Raw genomic sequence first — 22,474 nt, 5'->3', positions numbered from 1 at the left:
ATTCTCTTTTTCATTAACTGCATTAGGTATGTCTTTCTACAGTGCCTATTGCAATGCCTCATTGCATAGTAGGTAGTGAATAAATGTGTAATAAATAAGGGGGTAAGAATGTGTGCTTTTTCATTTTTCTTGATGTAGCAAAAGTTGAGACAGGAACCTGGGGATTTTATTTGATTTTACTTCTCTGGAGAATTGTTTTAAATGGGAATGATTAGTATACTGCTGGTGGCTGTGTTTGTTGGTAAAACTTTTTGGAGGATATATTAGTAATCTCTATGGAAAGTCCCAAAATGATGCATGTCTTTAATTTTACTCATTGAAATTCTAAGGATATAATTAAGGATGTATGATATTGCTGTTTTTAATTTTATATTGGCAGTAAGAGCATTTTCAACATCATTATGAAATTCTTAGTTATCCATTTTTATTTTACTTTTAAATTGAAATATAATTGACATATAACATTATTTAGTTTCAGGTGTGCAACATAATGATTTGATATTTGTATATATTTCAGAATGCTCACCAAAATAAGTCTAGTTAACATCCATCACCACACATAGTTACAAATCATTTTTCTTGTGATAAGAACTTTTAAGACCTACCTTCTTAGCAAATTTCGAATATGAAATACACTATTGTTGTTAACTATAGTCACCATACTGTAGATTGCATCCCTATGCTTTATTTGTTTTATAACTGGAAATTGGTATCTTTTGACCCCTTTTACCCATTTCACACCTCCAACCCCCCACCCCACCCCACTGCCTGCCTCTGTTCTCCGTATCTATGAATTTAGTTTTTTGTTTTTTTAGATTCCACATATAAGTAAGTGAGATCATACGTTATTTGTCTTTCTCTGTATGACTTATTTCACTTAGTATATGCCCTCAAGATCCACCCATATTGTGGCAAATGGCAAGGTTTCTTTCTTTTTCTTATGGCTGAATAATATTCTATATAGATACCACATTTTCCTTATCCATTCATCCATAGATGGACATTTAGCTTGCTTCCATGTTTTGGCTATTGTAAATAATGCTACAGTGAACATGAGGGTGTAGTTGTGAATTCTCATAGGTACTTTAAGGCACAATCACCACATTTTCCCAAGTGCATTTGGTAATAAAATCTTGCTAGATAACCACCACAGGTAGAATAGGAGAAAGTGGAAGACAATGGTGGGAAGGCAGAAGGCCAGGATCCAGTCCTAGAATAACAGAATGCCCCTTCCCATCTTTTTTCGCGTCCTCTGCCCTTTCTATACATTCCTTCTATTATTTTGTTTTCTCTTTTTTCCCCTCTTTTGTAACTTCTTTCTAAATTTGTGTTCTTTTTTCTATGTTAATAGGCTATGTCTCAGTTTTTATGCATTGTTAAATGTGTATATATATATATATATTATATATATATATGGTATGTATGTATATACCTTCACACATATACATCTATATTCAGTGGCCTTATCAAGAAAATTAAAAGTTCATTTTTTTTTCATTATGGTTTATTACAGGATATTGAATATAGTTCCCTGTGCTTTAGAGTAGGACCTTGTTGTTTATCTATTTTATATGTAGTAGATTGTATAAAAGTTCCTTTTTAACTATAATGTGGTATTTCCTGTAACTGGTATTTCTTAGGTCCTAAGAATCTCATTGCAATGTTTGTTCCTTATTTCCAGAGTTGCAATCACATAGTTGTTAAATAAGATAATTTAAAATTTCCCTTTAATGGATTGAATGTGATTCTACATCTCCAGTATCCTGATTATCTGCATTTAAAAATGGAATACAAATGCCGTCTGATTTTTCTATCTGTAAAATTTCTTTGCAGATACTTTTAATTACAATTCCTGGCTTTTTGATTAATTATACCTTAATTCTTTGGTATTTGGCATCTGTGAATAAATTAGTTTTGAAAAACACCACATGGTTATTATTTTCAGCTATCCTTGTGAGTTCAGATCCTATGCTGACTTCATCTTCTATAAAAGACCTGGGTAAGTATATTTTTCTCTTTTCCTATATTTAAAATATATTCCATGCTTAACCTGTCTAGTTTTAAGACCTTTTGTTCACTATAGCTTTTCACTATGTGAAGTGAGGTGCTGGGACATTGGGGATTGAGCATAGAGATTCAGGTGGTGATGCTTAGAACAGAAGGAAATGCCAGTGATGGGCTTACTTAGTATTTTAAGTCTTACATTCAGTTGTGGAATTGGGCAGGGGATTATTTGTAATCCTTGACTTTATACATGCTTCTATCCTGAGCCAACAGAGTAGTTCTGGGGGAATCGCAATATTGCATGTACATTGCGGTGACATTTCTATTGCCCAAAACCCCTTTTCTGTTGAAAACACTGTCGTTAAGATAATGCTATTTGTAAAAAAAAAAAAAAAAAGAAAGAAAGAAGAAAAAGTCTTTGGAGTGTTTGTCACCATTAAGACCAAAAGCCTAAAAAGTCAAAAACAATAAAATCATTAATGATACAGTGTGTACTATTTTAGGAGAAAGAAATCTATATTTAGAAGTATAAAATATCAAGTCAATGTAACCGAGAAAAAAATCCAAGAGCCTCATTCAAAAAAAAAAATTACCTAATTTGTATTCCCTCAGCTATTTTTTAGTAATGAGAACAATAACATTTGCTTTAAAGTAGAATTAAAGTATAATTTTAATATGGCACATACGTGCACATACACACACACACACTTTTTATGGCCACTTGAAAAGGAAAGAGCTCTCTGAGGCAAGTAGAAACAGAGTAGTGCAGAAACCTCAACTGTACCTATGTGAATAAAGAAAAGCCAGATCTTTAAGACAAGGAGATTTGTCTGTCCCGCAACCCTGCTTCTATGAGACTCTGTCAATGTCAGGCCCTTTCCTACTCAAAAGATTTGGAAGAGTTCTATGCTACCTGAGAGAATTCCATACTCCTCTTAATTGGAATCTAGTTACTTATTCCACTGACTTCCTGGCTTACCATTGTTGAGTTTAAATAATTTCTTTGGGTTGAGTTACAAGGTTGTTCTCATAAACTTTGGCCATCTTGTTGTTACTTTTGGAATTTTATTTTTCTCCTCAATTTGCATCTTAAAAAAATTTTTTTTAAATAAAGTATCTTTCTCTTGGCAACATTTTTTCTGAGTTTTCAAAGCAAGACCTTTATATATTTTTTACTTTATTCTCAAAAATAAAATCTGCCCAGGCCAATGTCTGGAGTACATGAATACATTCACATTGTCTTGAGCTTTTTAGGGTCCACTGACTTCTCTTATGTTCCTTGTCTGTTATTTATTTCCAAATACTCACATTTTGTTATAGCCCCATTTTCTAAAATGGAATAGTTATACAACAGTGTCAATTAGGGTTTGTCTTTGTCTTTGTTTTTGACTAAAAAGCCACCGGCAAAACATAGTGGCTTAAAACTACAATTATATATATATATATATTTTTAAACATCTTTATTGGAGTATAATTGCTTTACAATGGTGTGTTAGTTTCTGCTTTATAACAAAGTGAATCAGTTATACATATACATATGTTCCCATATCTCTTCCCTCTTGCATCTCCCTCCCTCCCACTCTCCCTGATGGCATGGGCTGGGCTCCACTGATTGTGGCTAGGCTTACTAATGAATCTCCAGTCAGCTGGAGGGTCATCTGGGGACTAAGTGATCTAGGATGGCCTCAACTAGGAAGATCCACCTTTCTTCCATGTATTTCTCACATTCCTCCAGAAGGGTAGCCAGGGAATGCTGCCATGGTGGTGACAGGGATCCAAGAGAGAGGAAGCAGAAATCTTCCTCAAGCCTCTGCTTTCATCAAGTCTCATTAAAAAATAATAATAATAATTTTTTTAAATTTAAAAAACAGAACTCTTTGGTGAGAGAAACTGCAACATCTTACACAGAGGGCCTGGATGAAGGGAGAGGTGAAGAATTGGACCATCAAGGCAATTGAACTTCCACAGGAACAGACTGCTTTGGCTTTTCTTCTCTTCCAACAGCATACTTACTGTATTAGATTGTGATCCCAACTATAGAGTGGTTGGTTCACAGGGAGGGCTTTTACCATTTCCTTAATAATATTTCCTTTCTATGGACATTTTGAAAATCATTAAAGGTACTCAAAGTTATAGTTTTGCCCCTACAGGCACATTGAATAGCAAAGAAAAAATGATAATTGATGGATATCTAAACTTAGAATATCATCATAAATAGAGGAGGATGAGGATGGAAGTAGATTACATCAGGGTGCTCTCCATTAATGGAGCTTGATTTCTAAAACCATTGAAAGTGATGTATGGGAAAGTCAGACAATGTCTAATTATAGTGTGATTATCAGGACAATTGCCTTAATACTTTGATTAGGTACCGTGGTATAAAGCCTTAGTTTATAAATATACTTTATTCCTCCACCATCATTTTTTTCTTGTCTTAAATGCATGATGTATGTATTTATATAAGCCAAGTCTCAGAATTAAAAGTAATAAATTTGATGTTTTCATCTGTGCTTTGAAACAAGGAATGAAAGCTCTAGTTGATTATCTTACTTACATAAACTATAATCAACCACAATTAATTTGGTAACTAATCACGGTGATCTAGACTTAACTTGTAGTTGATACATAATGAAATTTCCTTGAAGGGAGTTTACAAACATGACTAAAGTATACTTAAGTATGTAGGAAAAGTATGTGATATAAATACATAGCTGAATATCCTTCTAATTGCTGATAAAATTTTATTCTTCAACATTGATGAAGTTTTTCCCACCTTAAAAAAATATTTTTCCTTCTGCAGGTCTTTCTAGAGGCCTCGTCAATTTAATTAATGGAGAAAGTCTGATGACCTCTATAGTGTCTTTAATAGTGTTTACTAGTATTATGGATATTAACTTTGGCTTGCAAAAAAAAGTAAACTATTCCTTAGGTAAGGACTTATTTTTTTCTTAATTTCTTAAAATTAGAATCCTGTATTTTCTGAAAGTTTACATGGATTTTGTAACACCTTACCATAAGTTATCCTTATACAAACATAATCGTATTAGTATAATGATTTACTCTTTACAAAGCACTACCACACATCCCTTATTTAATATCTGTTGTAGTTTTGTTGTGAGGCTGAGTTGGGACTTCTCACGAGGATGCATATAGAAGCAACATTCCACAGGCCTAGGCTGAATCAGAATGCTTGATAACAAGAATGAGGGATGTTGTTTTTTATGTGTTGAAGATGAACTCAAAAGAAAAGCCAGGTAGTGCATCCACCAGTGGCGAGAGGAGGTGGCTTCCCTTCCCTTCGCCCTGGGACTATCTCCCTGCAGGCAATACAGAAAGCTGTCAGCTCAGGGAGGAAATGTGAGTTATACAGCCATCTACAAGGCCTGAGCGCAGTGCTTGTAAGCAAAGAGACTGTAATATGCCTGGAAGCTCATTTACCACATTCAGATAGCCCTGAACAATAAGTATTTTATTTCCTTTATCATATGTGTATGTGTGCATTTGTGTGTATGAAATAAATGATATATGCACACTATAATGAGTGATTATAAAGTATTTATAAGGTATACAGATGAGTAATTATCATTCAGGAACAGAAATACAGTTACCAGCACTCCCATGAGCATCTTATATGTCCCTTCCCCATGCTTTCAGTGGTGCTCAGAGTGTAGTCTCAATAAAGTTAGAAATTAAAAAGGACAAGTTACAACCAACACCACAGAAATGCAAAGGACCATAGGAGACTACTATAGGCAACTATATGCCACTAAAATGGACACCCTAGAAGAAATGGACAATTTTTTAGAAAGGTACAATCTCCCAAGACCAAACCAGGAAGAAATAGAAAATATGAACAGACTAATTACAAGCACTGAAATTGAATCTGTGATTTCAAAAACTCCCAACAAACAAAGGACCAGGACCAGATGGCTTCACAGGTGAATTCTACCAAACATTTAGAGAAGAATTAATACCTATTCTTCTGAAACTATTCCAAAAAATTGCAGAAGAAAGAACACTTCCAAACTCATTCTATGAAGTCACCATCACTCTCATACCAAAACCAGACAAAGATACCAAAAAAAAAAAAAAGAAAGAAAGAAAATTACAGGCCAATATCACTGAATATCACTGATGAACGTAGATGCAATCCAAATCCAGCAATACATTAAAAGGATCATACACCATGATCAAGTGGGATTTATTCCAGGGATGCAAGGATTTTTCAGTATCTGCAAACCAATCTATGTGATACACCACATTAACAAATTGAAGAATAAAATCCATCTGATCATCTCAATAGATGTAGAAAAAGCTTTTGATAAAATTCAACATCCATTTATGATAAAATCTTTCCAGAAAGTGAGTGTAGAGGGAACCTACCTCAACATAATAAAGGCCATATATGACAAACACACAGCTAATATCACATTCAATAGTGAAAAACTGAAAGCATTTCCTCTGTGATCAGGAACAAGACAAGGATGTCTGCTCTCCCCACTTTTATTCATCATGGTTTTGAAAGCCCTAGCCACAGAAATCAGAGGAAAAAAAAAAAAAAGAATTAAAAGGGATCCAAATTGGAAAAGAAGAAGTAAAACTGTCACTGTTCAGAGATGACATGATACTATACACAGAAAATCCTAAAGACTACCATAAAACTACTAGAGCTCATCAATGAATTTGGTAAAGTTGCAGGATACAAAGCTAATACACAGAAATCTGTTGAATTTCTATACACTAACAATGAAAGATCAAAAAGGGAAATTAAGGAAACAATCCCATTTACCACCACATCAAAAAAGATAAAATACCTAGGAATAAACCTACCTAAGGTGACAAAAGACCTGTGCTCTGAAAACTGTAAGATGCTGATGAAAGAAATCAAAGATGACACAAACAGATGGAAAGATATACATGTTCTTGGATTGGAAGAATCAATATTGTCAAAATGACTATACTACCAAAGCAATCTACGGAGTCAAGGCAATTCCTATCAAATTACCAATAGCATTTTTCACAGAACTAGAACAAAAAATTTTTTAATTTGTATGGAAACACAAAAGACTTCGAAAGCAAACTTGAGAAAGAAAAACAGAGCTGGAGGAATCAGGTTCCCTGGCCTCAGACTATACTACAAAGCTACAGTAATCAAAATGGTACAGTACTGGTATACCATACTGTTTTGATTACTGACTATTCTTTTCCAAAAAGAATCACCCCTCTCATGTCTTCCTCTAGGGAGCTGGTTCAGGTGGTGGACAATTAATTACCCTACTTGTGCATAAGAAGCACTTGCTTTCAACATTGTTCTGTATCCAATTATTTTACCCAGGACATGGCAGCTTGGAACATCAACTGGAACCCCAGTTTAGCACAGGAAGGTACATCCTCTTTAAATGCTTCATATATGCCATCTGTGGTGTATAAGAAAACCAAACCAACTACCTACATACAACCTTTTCCAAAATCCAAAGTACAAAACGAGGTGACACCATACAGCACTTAGAGAGTTTTTACCATAAAACTTGCTGCAGATAAGGCCTTCCTGAAGATGAATAAGGTGAACAAAAAAGAAATGTTTATATTCAGAAGCATCTTAAAAACTCAAGAGCCACCCTTGGGGGAAACTGAAAAATGTAAAATGTAGTCATACATGCTGGTCAGAAGGATCCAAGCCCAGCCCCTATACCTGACCTAGTATTCTACCAGGTCCCATTTAAGATAGTAAATACTGATCACAGAATTTCAGGGAACTTTATCAGAGGCAACATCTACAATCTAATCCAAAGAACTTTCTTGATATTCACCGAGAAGAAAAAAAAAAAAAAAAAAAGAAAAGAAAAGTACTGATTTAGAAGTTAATTCATTCATTAATCCAACAGTTACTTGTTGATATGTACTATGTGATAGCTCCTATTCTAGGCCCTGGTGATTCAGCCATGAACATAATAGTCCTTGCTTTTGTGGAGCTTGCCTCAAAAGTTTGACTATAATCAATGGAATAGAATTTTGTTTTTAATTAGATTTCAGAGGAGTAAAAACTTTTAAGTAATCACTGTTAAAATGATAATAGTAACAACATTTTATTACAACTGTCTGCTGTAGAAAGAAGAGAAAAGTGAACTTATTTTCTTTGACATCAGGACTTTCTCTGAATTTTTAATAGGAGAATTTCCCTTAAGAAAGGTTCTTGATAAGTTTTACTGGCATTTCATTTATATCAGTTAACACAACTGTGAAACAGTAATGTTCATAATAATCATTATTTTATAACATGTAATTATTTAAACAGTATTGCTCTATCTTTGAAGTGAACACATATTTCATAATAGGGAAAACCAAGAAGTTACTGCACTCAGAGGTTCTTACCTTTTCCTATTTGTATATTAGAAGTTTAAGAACATTGTAAGAAATAATGGATTTGCTTTGAGGCTTTTCCTGACCTAATAAATCCATTCAGCATATATTGTACTCATTAAGAGCTATTTTTCTTTCTTAAAGGGGAAAGCAACTTTTAAACTGGGTCTTTTAACTCCAGTTCCCTGCATCCTTCTGAAACCAGAGTCGGCCTCCAGCCTGTTTCATTTACAGGAGGTGCTGGATTCCCAAAATTATCATCATGGTCAACTCCATACCTAGAATGGATGTGACTTAGAGGGTCATTCATGAAATTCTCCTCCCAAGTTCACACTATCCCTATGGATGTTAAATCTTTCTGCTTGGCATATCTAGAAACCGTGGCTCCCTTTCAGCCATAGGAATGAGACTAGGTAGAGAAAGAATCTAAATAGCCTCAGTACTCTTAACAGTGCCCTCTCCACCAGTGAACATGATTAAGGATTCATAAATGGATTCTTTCTTCTTCATTTTACTATCTAAGAGCATAGCTCTAGGATTTACCTCCCCAAATTTAGCCTTGTTTTTCGATGTGGTTGCTGTTGCTGTTTTCTGTTGGCCATTCTTTGTTTCGATTTTGTTCTTGCTCTTCACATATTCTGTTGAAGTTGACCCTTCAGGCTTTCCTGACCCCAAGACCCACTCTCATCTGTAATTCAAACTTTGCTCCTCTGTTCCTCACCCTGTAAATGTGGGAAGGACTTCCTCACCCACTGAAAATGCCTGATTCCAGCAATCAAGGCTATCAAGGGCTTAGGTTTCCTGTTTTCCTGGGAAGGGCATCATAACGACTATAGAAAGCAATTTGGCAAGATATAATAATATCGATAAAGGATCAACTATCCTTTAGTGTAGTAATTCCACTTCTGGGGACTAAGGAAGTAATCAGAGAATTACAAAATAATTATGTACAGAAATACACACTGCAACATTGCTTATCAGGGAAAAAACTGGAAACAATGAAACACCCAACAATAAGGAACCAATTGGATTGGTTTGGCAGGCCAAGATAATACAGGAAATTCACTCAGCTGGGACTCAGAGGCATTCCTTGTTTTGTATTTCTTTGTGTGTATTATGTTAGACCTGGAAAATAAGTTCCATGGGTTTAGAGACTTTCTACTTCTTGTTCATTACTGTTTTTCCAAAATGTATTACAATTTTGGCACTGAATAAATATATATTCCCTAATGGGGACTGAAAAAAGCTCTTAAACTAAACTGATAAAATTTTACAAATTTGTGTCTGACTTTTAACATTTGAAAAGAAACTCTTTCAATTTAAGAATAAGAAAATACCCTACATCTACCCCAAAGACTATGAGCTATTTTTAAAGATAATGACAAAAAGAAAAGTTGACCCAGATTATCACTTAAAATTAAGAGCAAGTAAGTTCTATTAATTATTTCCTGTTTACTCCCCTTTCTTACAGCCTATAGTATCATGGATAAAATTTGGTCATATTGTATAGCAAGTCTCTTGTTTGGAATTCTAACTTCAAAACTGGTACAATTGTGGTTGTCTACTGTTTTTGGAGATGATGTGAATCATATAAGTCTCAGCATTTCAATTCTGTACCTCATCTTTTATATTTGTAAGTAAGAGGGCTATGCCTAAAATTAAATGATGTAGAAAAATTGAAAATAAAGATATGGGAAATATTTAGGCCAAAAAAGCAAAAAAACAAATTCAACTGATCTAGAAGGAATATTTTTGAAAATAATGTATCAAAGGAGATTAAAACTATTAATATGTATACAATGGGAAACAATGTACCAAGATATATAAAGACAATTATAAATGACAAGAGAAATTTGACAAAATCATAATTACAATGAGATACTTTAACATGCCTTTCCTAGATAATTTCATAACCAAGTGGACAAAAAAATGACTATGGCTATAAAAAGATTTAAATAAAAACTCAAATGCTTGGCTCACAAGATATATAAAGATTTTTATCTTCCAAAACAGAATACTTATCCTTTACATATACATATAGACATTAACAGAAATAAACTAGACTAGAAGAATATTACAATAAAATTTCAAACATTGCTCAACCACAATACAATTAAATGCTAACTACAAAAGGAGGGTCTTTAAAAATAAACATTCTAACTGCCTGAAATTTAAAAAAACTTTTCTTGGTAACTCTTCAATCAAAAAGGAAATAAAAATAGAAGTTACAGATCAAGGAAGGCTAAACATTAGAAACTCTATCAACATTACTAATCCATTTACCACAACTCCCTTCTCACGGAAGTATGGCAGGCAGTGATAGTTAGCCATATCACTGTTCCCTGACAGAGCCTCAGAATCACTTTCAACCCAGCCCTTTAGACAGCTCCACAAATGATTTGGAGTTGGCATGTGTGATAATACTTACTTCCCAAATTACACTATGTCTTTCCATTACACTTAGGAATAAGAGTGTTTCCTAGCCTCATATCCGTGATTAAACACAGACGTAGAGAATGGACTTGAGGACACGGGGAAGGGGAAAGGGAAGCTGGGACGAAGTGAGAGAGTGCATGGACTTATATATACTACCAAATGTAAAATAGATAGCTAGTGGGAAGCAGCTGCATAGCACAGGGAGATAAGTTGGGTGCTTTGTGACCACCTAGAGGGGTGCGATAGGGAGAGTGGGAGGGGGAGACACAAGAGGGAGGAGATATGGGGATATAAGTATATGTGTAGCTGATTCACTTTGTTATAAAGCAGAAACTAACACAACATTGTAAAGCAATTATACTCCAATAAAGAGGTTAAAAAAAAAAGTTCTGGAAGCTCTAGCTAATATAATAAGAAAAAAAGAAAGACGTTTATACATATTTTAAAGGAGAAAATGGTTACATTAGTCACAACATTTTAGATTATATAGAAACACCCAAGAGAATTAATTAATAAACTAAGATAACAAGGTTCTTTAATAGTTTGATATAAGGTAAATATATAAAAATTAATAAATCAAATAGCATTCTTATAAAGCAGCAGTAACTAGTTATAAAATATAATGAAAATTGATTCTCTTTACATTAGCAAAAAGTTATAAAATATCAAGGAATAAACTTAACAAGAAGTTTGGACTTAAAGAGAAAGCTACACAAGTTTTCTGAGAAGTATAAAATTTAAATAGACACAAAGAAAAGCTTCTTTTTAGAAATGCTAGAGTAACAGGATTCATTACTTTCATGTCTGAGGAAGGAAAGGCAGAACATAGGGATGTGAGGTTTCCTAACTAATTTGGATTTAAACCAATTATAATCTAGTGAGGTTGCACAATCGTTAATGAATTAATAGACAGTGAGAGAATGATGAGTCAGTACAAGTACATTCGTTACATACTACTTTAATGGTGTATTCCTAACGCTACAAAATTTATATTCCAGCAAACATAATTTCCTCTAACATCATTAAGTAAGCATAGCCTCAAGATTAAGAGTTATGCTCAAGGAAATAATTTTATCTACTTATTTTAATTTTAAAAATTGAATTATCATTGATTTACAATATTATATTAGTTTCAGGTGTACAACATAGTGATTCAGTATTTTTATAGATTATACTCCATTCTAAGTTATTACAAAATAATGGCTATATTTCCTTGCACTGTACAGTAGATCCTTGTTGCGTATTTATTTTATACATGATAATTTGTATCTCATAATCCCCTACCCTATCTCCAAGAAAATTATTTTAAATTTTTAGAGTCAAGATGTCTCAATAAATATTTTAGCAAAAAAAAAAAATCCTAGGACAGAATTTCATGAAAACAGATAATGAGTAAATATAAATCTAATGTAAAAGAACTTTTACCCTGACCTAGCTTATTGTTTATATTAATACCTTCAAGGTAGTCATCATAAATATTTTCCAAATTTTACCATTACTTAACAAGTTATAAAGAGTAGTCCAGGATTTGATCTCCTCAAAGCACATACATCCACAGTTTCCTCTTCCTTCACGATTCAAAAATGACTAAGTAAAGTGTTAGTTTCTGGCTTAGGTATCATTCCTAGCCAGAACTAAAATAAAGAATATAAAACTTGTAATTTTCCATCTCTAGAAAGGAAGACTCAATAGTGTGATAATGTTGTTCATTTCATCAAATTAAGATTATCACAATCTGAATCAAATAATGATAGAATTTTGGAGGGAGGTGGAATTTTACAGAATAATTTAAAAAGTTCATCTGGAAACAAACTGTGAGACTATGCATGACAACTTTTTTAAAGTGAAGAATTTTACAATTAGGTAAGTATTAAACATTTAATAAGCCTTAGTAATTAAAATACAACTGCTATTAACAGGGGAATACAAAGTAAACCAAAGAAACAGAAGGGGCACAAAACAGATCCATGTATGACAATTTGATAAACATGGCAATAATGATCAAAGTGGCATATCCATAATATTCTTCAATATTAAAACAAAAATTTTAATTTGTACTTGTTAACTAGAACAATGTCTAGTTAAGAGAAAAAAAAATAAGCCCATTACAGAACTGTATTGCTGTATAATCCCTCTGTAGTTTTTCTTAATATGTGACTGTATATATGTATGTTAGAAGCAAGCCTCTGTGAGTGTTCACAGGGTACTCCACTCCTCTCTAAGATCTTGATCCAATTATCTTAAGCTTCCAATTCTATAGTCTATGAAAACCCAAAGATATCTCCTCATAATTTCTGAAAATTTCTGGAGTTTTCTTCCTCATAATCTCTGCTGCCTCCTCATAAATATATAACAATTTCTTCTTCTTAGTAAACTCTAGTGAAGATGGGGACAAGGGGAGCGCACAAGGAAAATTACGTTGTGTAGTTCACAACTCTATGAGATCTAACAGCTACCCATATCTCCTCACTTTTCCATGTTTCCCGCTTAATTTTTACCACTTGTCTCCATTATAGAAATTCAGCAAGCAGCCTTTAATGCTTGGAGTTGCCTTCTGGGTGTCTCATTCTGTACTTTCAAGTAGCTTATCTTATGATTTTTTCTAGGCAAATATAGTCCTCTCTTCAATAGAAATTTCAATCAAAATGTTCTTTACTATGCGGCTGCTTCCCACTAGCTATCTACCTTACGTTTGGTAGTGTATATATGTCCGTGCTTTGTGACTGCCTGGAGGGGTGGGATGGGGAGGGTGGGAGGGAGGGGGACGCAAGAGGGAAGAGATATGGGAACATATGTATAACTGATTCACTTTGTTATGGGGCAGAAACTAACACACCATTGTAAAGCAATTATACTCCAATAAAGATGTAAAAAAAAAAAAAGGAGGAAACAAACAAACAAACAAAATGTTCTTTAAAACTATACCTGAAGTCCTGGCAGTGGAATTATGGGTATTCCCTTTTTCTAAAAAATATAATCTCTATACTGTATCATATTATTTGAATTTTTCACAGTGATAATATATCACTTTTATAAGCTACTTTCAAAATTATTTTTCCCTCTAGCTCATGAAAGCTAAGAGAATGTTTAAGAATATTCCACAGTTTTGTACACTTTTCAGTCCCTGACAGTAAATTCACCAAACCAAAATTAAACTGGGGAAGTAGGTCCATATTAGGTTTGTATTGGCTCCACTCCTAGTCTTGTCACAAGATCAAACCATTTCTAACTCCTACTGTCTTCTAAGAAAAAGTATGTGAAGTGGGCTAGTCCATAGAGAGCTCATCAGCTCACTTCTATTTAATTCATCCAGAGCCCCCCTGAAAAAATTAGACCTGTGAAGGGTGCTCTAGCCTCACTAGGGCACATGAAGAGATTTGTGAGCTCCACATTGTTGCCAATGATCAGAAGCCAAAGCAGTGCAAGGATGTTCATTACAGACTTTTCTGCACAGTTGGGTATGAATCTGAGGAAGAAGAAGGACAATGGGTGGTGATAATAATTTGTGATATCCAGTTGAAACCAAGGGGGATAGCCTCTCTATATGAAGTCACTACTATCAGATATCTGATGTTTTCATCTCTGGCAAAATTTGTGCCTCTGTTGATGTTAAATTAATATTTTATATTTGTTTCTTTAAAAACATAGGTAAGCTAGTTGGAATGTCTGGAATATTTACCATCGTCATTATGGGACTTTTTTTAAATTCTACAAGTTTTAAACCAGGAGTTGAAGCACTTCTTCTTGAGTGAGTGGCTAGCATATTTTCACTTTGTTTCGTACATTAGAAGTTATAATATTGTAATAGTAACTACATCTACGTCTACATGGTCAAAATAAGATACTGACTTGAAAACTAGCAAACTAAAACCCGTTCTAAAAACTCTGTTGCCTGTGTCCTCTAAACCTCCATCTTTAAGCAAAATTTGTAACCTCACTTTGAGTTCATGTTGACTCTATTTCACCACTAATTCCCTTAAGTCTCTGACCATATTACTCAGTAATGTTCAGGCTAATCCCCTAGACAGGGGCTAGGATTAAGGTAAGGCAACTGAGGCCTTCATCTCAGGCACAAAATTTAAGAGGGTGCCAAAACACTCAGTAATCAAAGTAAATATTTTAATGCAATATTTTAAAATTGAAATTAATACAAAAAATCCATGGTGAAAATACAAAATTTTAAAAGAAAGATCAATATTACTAACAGTTCCTTTTGCCTCAGGCTCCAGTATGGGTCAGTTTGGCACTGCCACTAGAATGGAAGACCAATATTTTAAGGACAGTGAAGAGAGGCCATGGAAAGCCAATTAAAAGATTAAGCTGGGGCGTTTAAATACAATTGGCAGTGTTAAAAAAGAAAATAGAAGAGTACAAATTGTGCCTTGCTCAAGGGCACCCAGCTGAGGGGGTGAGTGGAAACTGTGTCAGTCTTGAAGAAGGGGTACTTTCTGTAATGTTCCAATACATGGGATGGGAACTTGGCCTAAATCACACAATGGCAACATATTAATATGTGTTAACAGAGGGCCTGAACATAATCAATGATTTTTTGGCTTTTGGGAGAACATTATGGAAGATGAAATGAGTTCAGAAGTCAGAAGCTGAAAAGTATAGGATTTGAGAGCACGTCACTAAAATTTCCTGTCAATTACAATGGAAGCCAGTTGTACTAGCTGCTAGGCAGCATTAATTGGGCCACCACTGTAGGAAGCATTTAAAATGTTATGCATGTATTTATATACATGGGAAGTGATTCTGAAGGCTCCCTTCATTCTTGCTGTAACTGAAAGCTGGCTCTCCCCTGAAGACATTACTTCCCTCATGTTCCTTAAAGGTTATAGTGTCTTTCTCACCTGCATCCCTGGTGCTATAAGCCTAGGGTTGAGGTGGGTGATTTTTCTGTACCTCAGTCATTTCTATATTATTTTTCTTATTCTTCCCCAGAGGAGCCCAGTTTTGAAGCTCATGCCATCAGATTATACCATCGGCCACCCTCTTTGTTGTAGTTATCTCTAGAACTCTGAGTCACACTCTCCATTTTGTGAAGATCTTGGCCCCTGTCTCACTGCGACTCTCTCCAACATCATGCTATCACCATCCTTAGTGGCATCAATCAATATTCACACAGTTGATCCTACTATTCCCTTACCTTTCCATTCCAAGACTTCCTTTCCTCCTGTGAGCACATCTATCATTCCATTTCAGCCACCCACTTTATGCTCATACAAATAATAACTTCATAATCTCAATTTCAAGAATCTTACTATCTAAAATATAATATGTGCCAGCTCCTACTCTCCAAGACAGTAGAAATCTAAGATAATAATGGTAAATCCTACAAGAGTCTACAGCAGGTCCATGCTACCCTCTAAGAGAGGAGGCGCACCATCGCCCATCTTTACAGCTTAACCCCCTAGTACCCCAATTCTAACAATTCTGTTGTCACACTGAGAATATAACACATTGAACCTATGATGTTTTCTGATCCTCACCCACCTCACTTCCTCCTTACCCAGATCATTTCTTTTCTTTAAAACCATCTAATAACTTCTCATTTGGCTACAAGTCAAAGTTGTTTCAATGGCAAACAAATGATATGTTTGTCCCCCTGTTACTTCTGTGATTCATTTCTACCACTCTCACCCTCACCCACCCTGCTCTAGCCACACTTATTATTCCTCAAATATACCAAACAGGCTTCCTGTTTGGGCTTGTGTTCTTGTGCTTCTGCTCTTGAAATGTGCTTCCTTTATATATTGGCATAAGTAGCTGCCAATTTCATGCTTCTATCCATACATCACCTTGTTAGAAAGAAATTCCCCAAATAAGAGATACTTCCTTGTCAACCCATATAATTCTTCTTAAGTCATATAGTACTACTTGGTTTATTTTTAATTTTTAAATTTTATTTTAATTTTGTTTATTTTTGGTTGCATTGGGTCTTCGTTGCCATGTGCGGGCTTTCTCTAGTTGCCGCGAGTGGGAGATACTCTTCATTGCGATGCAAGGGCTTCTCATTGCAGTGGCTTCTCTTGTTGCTGAGCACAGGTTCTAGGCACGTGGGCTTCAGTAGTTGTGGCACACGGGCTCAGTAGTTGTGGCTCACAGACTCTAGAGTGCAGGCTCAGTTGTAGCGCTCAGGCTTAGTTGCTCCGCAGCATGTGGGATCTTCCCAGACCAGGGATCAAACCCATGTCCTCTGCATTGACAGGTGGATTCTTAACCACTGTGCCACCAGGGAAGTGCCAACCTGTATAATCTTTTATTCTTGGCAAATTGATGTCTCTAAAATGTCCAGGCCATAAGGTCTTATCATTCCTCTAGGCTAAGGGCTGTGCAACATTGAGATATAAAAATGACACAGATGCCTAGATCTATAGTATCAAAATCTATGAGGGTGAGAGCATGGGATATCTGATTTTAAAAAACTCTTCCAAGATGATACTTATATACAGAAAGGGTTGTGACCTTTTGCTCCTGTAAAAGGTCTAGATTTGTTAGGATAACTCATGATCACCAAATAAAGGAAACAGACTTTAAAAAAAAATTCAGAAGCTTTTTTCTGTGTGCCTGACTGATTGAACACACACACGTACATGCGCACGTCTATTAGATGGATTGGGAGCTTGGTTATTCAGTTCATATCCACTCTGAATTTGGTGGGCATTAATTCCTTACAGAATCTGGTTTCCTCCTCATAAGATTTCTCCCGTTAATTTCTACCATATATGAAAGAGTCTTGATAACTCTTCAATATATGTCACTTAATTGATTTGATTACATTTTGTGCTAATCTCAACAAGAGTGAGATTTTTGATATTTGGAGACATTTCCCCACAGCGTTTCATGTTGAAATTTTCTCTGGTAATGCCTAGGTATTTATGTTTCAGGGACAGAGTCTGGCAGCATATGGGTAAAACCAAGCTCTTTTTCCTCTCATAAAATGGTGTTCATGTGCCCTTTTAATCTTTTCCATTTATTTTGCTACACATATAATGTCAACCTTAAATACATGAAATATACAGAAAGATAACGTGAAGTTTTAAGTAGCTATGGTCCCAACACCCAAAAATGACAGATACTCGTGTCTGAGGGTACTTTTTCAAACTGCTTTGCCTGCAGCTGATGAGAACATGAGCTTTGGGGATGATGCAGAGTTTTCCTGGGCTCTGGAGTACTTGAAAAAGTACAGACTCAGAAATCACAAAAGGAGAATCTACAAAGGGCATTCATGTGAACAAAAGATTCATTCACATATTCTAAGTGCTAGCTAGATTTTGGGCAAAGGCTTAATCTTATCACTATGTAAATCAGACTAGTAGTTCAGTATTTCCTTTTAAAATAAACAATTTTAGATCTTCCTAATGGTACAAGGACTTCACAATCAGTATTTTCCAGCTACTTGAACCATAGTGCCTGAATGAGTTCTGTCAAATAGTATAGCTACAACCTAACATATCTTTCAAAGCCAACCCAAATAGAAAGACACTAATTTACATTCAGTGTAAGCTGGTTAAAATTGCTTTAGAAGTATTTGTTTACTTGCCTTAGTGCTCCTTTCTCCCCAGTTAAGTTATAAGCCCCTTGAGTGTTGGTGAATGCCTTATTCATCTTTATTTTCTTTATAATGCCTAGCACAATGCCTTACATAGATGTCTTGCATTGAACATGTTAGATTAATTAACTATATTTAAATTTTTTTCTAAAAATGCAGATTCTGGAGTTGTCTATCATTTGTTGCTTTTCTTATGGTGTTCACTTTCATTGGACTTCTAATTCCTGCACATACATATTTATATATATCATTTTCTGATATATATTACTCATTAAATATCTGCTTAACACTTGTTGTTTTCAGGTAAGAAAGTCATTTGAATATTTCTATTTATAAGACATTGACTAAGCCTGAAGACATTCTTTAAATGACAGAAATGTTTCATAACTTAGAATGAAAAATTCACTCAAACTTTCCAAGGAATCATTAGCAAATTAGCACTCAGTGTTTTATTCAATTTTTAACTACATTTCAAAGCAATGCAAACATGTTGTAAAATTTTTGAAAATTAGAAAAAAGAAAAAAACTTCTCATAATCTTACTACCTAGAGGCAACCACTACTAACATTTCGTATATTTCCTCCAGTGTTTTTTATTCTATGAGGTTTCATGAAGTTAAACACCTATCATAAATAAAAATGTTATCTTGCTTTGTTCACTTAATATGATATATTAGTATAATATATATATTATATAACAAATAACTTACTCTTAATAAAGTATAGTTGGAAATTGCTTTTTAAAAATCAGGGAGGGACAAATTGGTAGACTGGGATTGATATATACATGCTACTATGAATAAAATAGGTAGCTAATAAGGACCTACTGTACAGCACAAGGAACTCTACTCAATGCTCTGTAATGGCTTATATGGGAAAAGAATCTAAAAAAGAGTGGATGTATGCATATGTATAACTGATTCACTTTGCTATACACCTGAAACTAATACAGCACTGTAAATCAACTCTACTCCAATAAAAATTTTAAAAAAAGAAAGATAACCTTTCTTTCCTCCTAAATTATTATTCACTATTTTTTGATATCTGGTCTGTTCGGTGTTCTGACGATTCTGGCATTCTGCCATGTTACGTTATGTTATGCGATGTTATGTTTAGTTACTTTTAGGTAACATTTTTCTATCTTTGATTCAAAAAAAATTAAAAATAAATTAAATGATCATATGTCTAATAAATAAATAAATAAAAATCATATGGAAGTCCTCCTTGTAAATGTCTTTTTTTACCTAAATAATTTTTGTAGCCGCCTTTCCAGTGTTAAAAGGCAGAAAGCAATCTGCTTATGTAACTGAAAAGGAGATAACATAGAAGAGGAAAACCACCAAAACAATTCTTTAATCTCCATCACCAAAATTGTTAACATTCTACTTCCATCTAGGAATATTAGTTGGGACTCAACATCAAGTCAGCCAGTGCCAAGTAAACGGAAATTAGCCCCAAATTATCAGATACAGTTAGTGTAAAATATAAGAATGATCTGTTACTAAAAGAAGAAATAGAAATGAATTAACTGATACTGGGCAGATTCAGTAAGATTAAAATCTACAAAGAAAAAGAAAGAGAGGACATTATTTTATCTTGTATTTATTAGATTTGCTTTTACTTGTTTTTGAGATCTAGAATAGAGTATATCTACAAAACGTCTCTAACACTTTCTTTTCCACCTGGAGAAGCACCACTCAAAGGTGATGTGGAATTACTCCACTACTTTCCTAAGAGAAAGAAAGAAAAAGAATAATACAATTCTCTTGGTATGGAATGCCCTTCTGCCTTCCTTTTGTGCCATGCCAACAGAGTGTGAAAGATGGTTCATTGGTCTGAGAGTTGGCAGTTCCACAGGGAATAGACTGGAACAGCATAGAATGGGATGGAAAGAAATTTCTATGACAAAAATAACTTTTTAAAATCTGTTTTGTCTTTTAGACTTCTGGTCTTTCTATTATTGAGCCCTCTTTTGTCTCGACTTGGTCATGGTTTCAGCTGGCGCTGGGCATTCATTATGGTCTGGAGTGAAATGAAAGGGACTCCTAATATAAACATGGCTCTTCTGCTTGCCTACTCTGAATATTCTCTTGGATCTGAGAGGGAGAAATCTCAAGTAAAGAAAGATGTGGTTTTTTATTAGAATATTTTATGAAAACTGTTTCTGTGTACTAAAATATGCTTTTGTAGTGAGATTGTTCAACCCCACTTGGAATGTGGGAGTGATTTAGCTATGAGGGTAAAACTGGGGAGGGGAAAAACAACTGGCAACTTTCCTCTTCTCCATTCTAGCTTAAGGATTCCTAAATCCCTTCATCGCACTCCTAAAAGATAGGTTTATTGTACAAGTTAAGAGAATTAAAACTTATAAGTCATTTAAAATATTATCTGATACAGAGTATGCACTTAATAAATGTTTCTATTTTTATTTACTTCTAACACCTACTCAAGAAAAGCAGAAACCTACTTATAATTGGCTCTATTGTCTTCTGTAACTTTATGAGGCCACATTTAGTAATGCTAGGAACCGAAACATTTTGTTTATTAATGGAAGTTATCTCTAAGATAGAACCCCCAAACTCTGCCTAACAGAATATAATGGGTATGACTCTCCCTCTCCCTCATCTCAAAATAAGATAATTTCAAGGATCTCTTTAAGAAATTTTCTATGCAGACATCACAACACATCTAATACTTCCATCGTGCCTTTTTTTTTTTACATAAATTCCAAGAGTAAAGGGAACAGTACAAAGGCCATTATTATGTATAATCCAAACATTAAAAAACTAAATATTCAAACACTGCTTTCTAAACCAAAGTATCTAATATTACATGACCTCTTCCTTCTTTTTAACTTATCTCCACCTGCCTGAATAAAAATCAGCGGCATCATCATACATCCTGACCAGTATAATGGTGAACGTTGCACGTGGATATGGGTTCTGAAATTTTTAGTTGGTTGCTATTTACTGTGTAACCATCCACAAGTTATTTCATTCCCACCACCTCACCCAAAGTGTCAGTTTCCTCACTCCAAAACAGATTTAGTAATGATACCAATCGTTTGCTAATAAATATTTAACAAGTAACTTTCTCAGAGAGGGGGAGACCCTAAGTTGTAGTGTTTGCCAGTTTCTGTTGTGTAATCACTGGCACCAACAGGAATATCAATCTGCTCATAAACTTCCTGAAAATGTAATGATCAGCTCTCACAAACTTGTATGAGCCAGGTCTATCTGGCTATATCACTATCTCCACTGTCTCAAAGGGTTATTATGATAAATTGAAAATATACCTAAAATGCTTAACACATTGTTTAGCATATAGTAAATGTACAATAAATCTGAGCTATGATGATGATGATGATGATGTTGCCATGCAGACTTGCTTTCATATAAAACTTTGGTAAATAAAATCATTTGAGAGATGTCTCAGTAGTAGTTAACTAGTTGAGAAGAAAGTAGCACTCCTTACTTAATTTAATTTAGCTGAATCTTACAGCTAATTTATTAATACTCACAAAGAGGCACTACAATGAAAGCTTAAAATTTTAACTTAATCCTCCCTCTACTACTCACAAGTTCAATGACTGAACTGAATATGTTCCAAACAAGTACATAAAAATATGTGAAGCCAAAACTGAGAACTAAGAAGAAAAATAAACAAACTATATTTGGAGACTTTAACACTCCTTTTTATAATTTGTTCAACAAAGTGTAGAACTAGATAAAAAATCAGCAAGGATATGGAAGAACTAAGCAACACCATCAACCAACAGGATATAATTGACATTTATAGAATCGTATCAACTGAAACAGAAAAAGCACTTAACAAAAATCAATATCCATTTATGACAAAATCTCTCAAAAAATAGAAATAGAAGGGAATTTCCTAATGTTGATAAAGAACAGCTACAAAAAAATTTACAGGTGGCATTATAATTAATAGTGAAAGACATTTTCACCCTATAATTGGGAAAAATCCAAGAATGTCTACTCTTACTCTTTTTATTAAACATCATGATGGAAGTTCTAGCTTGCTCCATAAGACAAAAACAATAAAATAAAATAAAGGAAAAAAAACACATGAATATTGAAAAGGGAGAAATAAACTATCCTTA

General features: G+C 34.3%; 1 protein-coding gene across 1 annotated transcript in view; it reads left to right on the top strand.

Moving 5' to 3' along the window:
- SLC9C1 (solute carrier family 9 member C1) overlaps positions 1 to 22,474 on the top strand; it is a 94,736-nt gene that overhangs the window by 12,130 nt on the left and 60,132 nt on the right. Inside the window, exons 4-9 of the mRNA XM_029213713.1 lie at positions 1,834 to 1,999; positions 4,805 to 4,933; positions 9,836 to 9,997; positions 14,449 to 14,548; positions 18,515 to 18,658; positions 20,296 to 20,470. Of these exons, the coding sequence (XP_029069546.1) occupies positions 1,834 to 1,999; positions 4,805 to 4,933; positions 9,836 to 9,997; positions 14,449 to 14,548; positions 18,515 to 18,658; positions 20,296 to 20,470 (876 nt within the window). The remainder of the gene's footprint in view (positions 1 to 1,833; positions 2,000 to 4,804; positions 4,934 to 9,835; positions 9,998 to 14,448; positions 14,549 to 18,514; positions 18,659 to 20,295; positions 20,471 to 22,474) is intronic.

Source organism: Monodon monoceros, unplaced genomic scaffold, assembly GCF_005190385.1.
Source record: "Monodon monoceros isolate NGI ecotype Baffin Bay Population unplaced genomic scaffold, NGI_Narwhal_1 Super_Scaffold_11, whole genome shotgun sequence".
NCBI lineage: Eukaryota > Metazoa > Chordata > Mammalia > Artiodactyla > Monodontidae > Monodon > Monodon monoceros.
The sequence above is the reverse complement of the archived record's forward strand: the minus strand, read 5'-3'. Positions and strand labels throughout refer to the sequence as shown.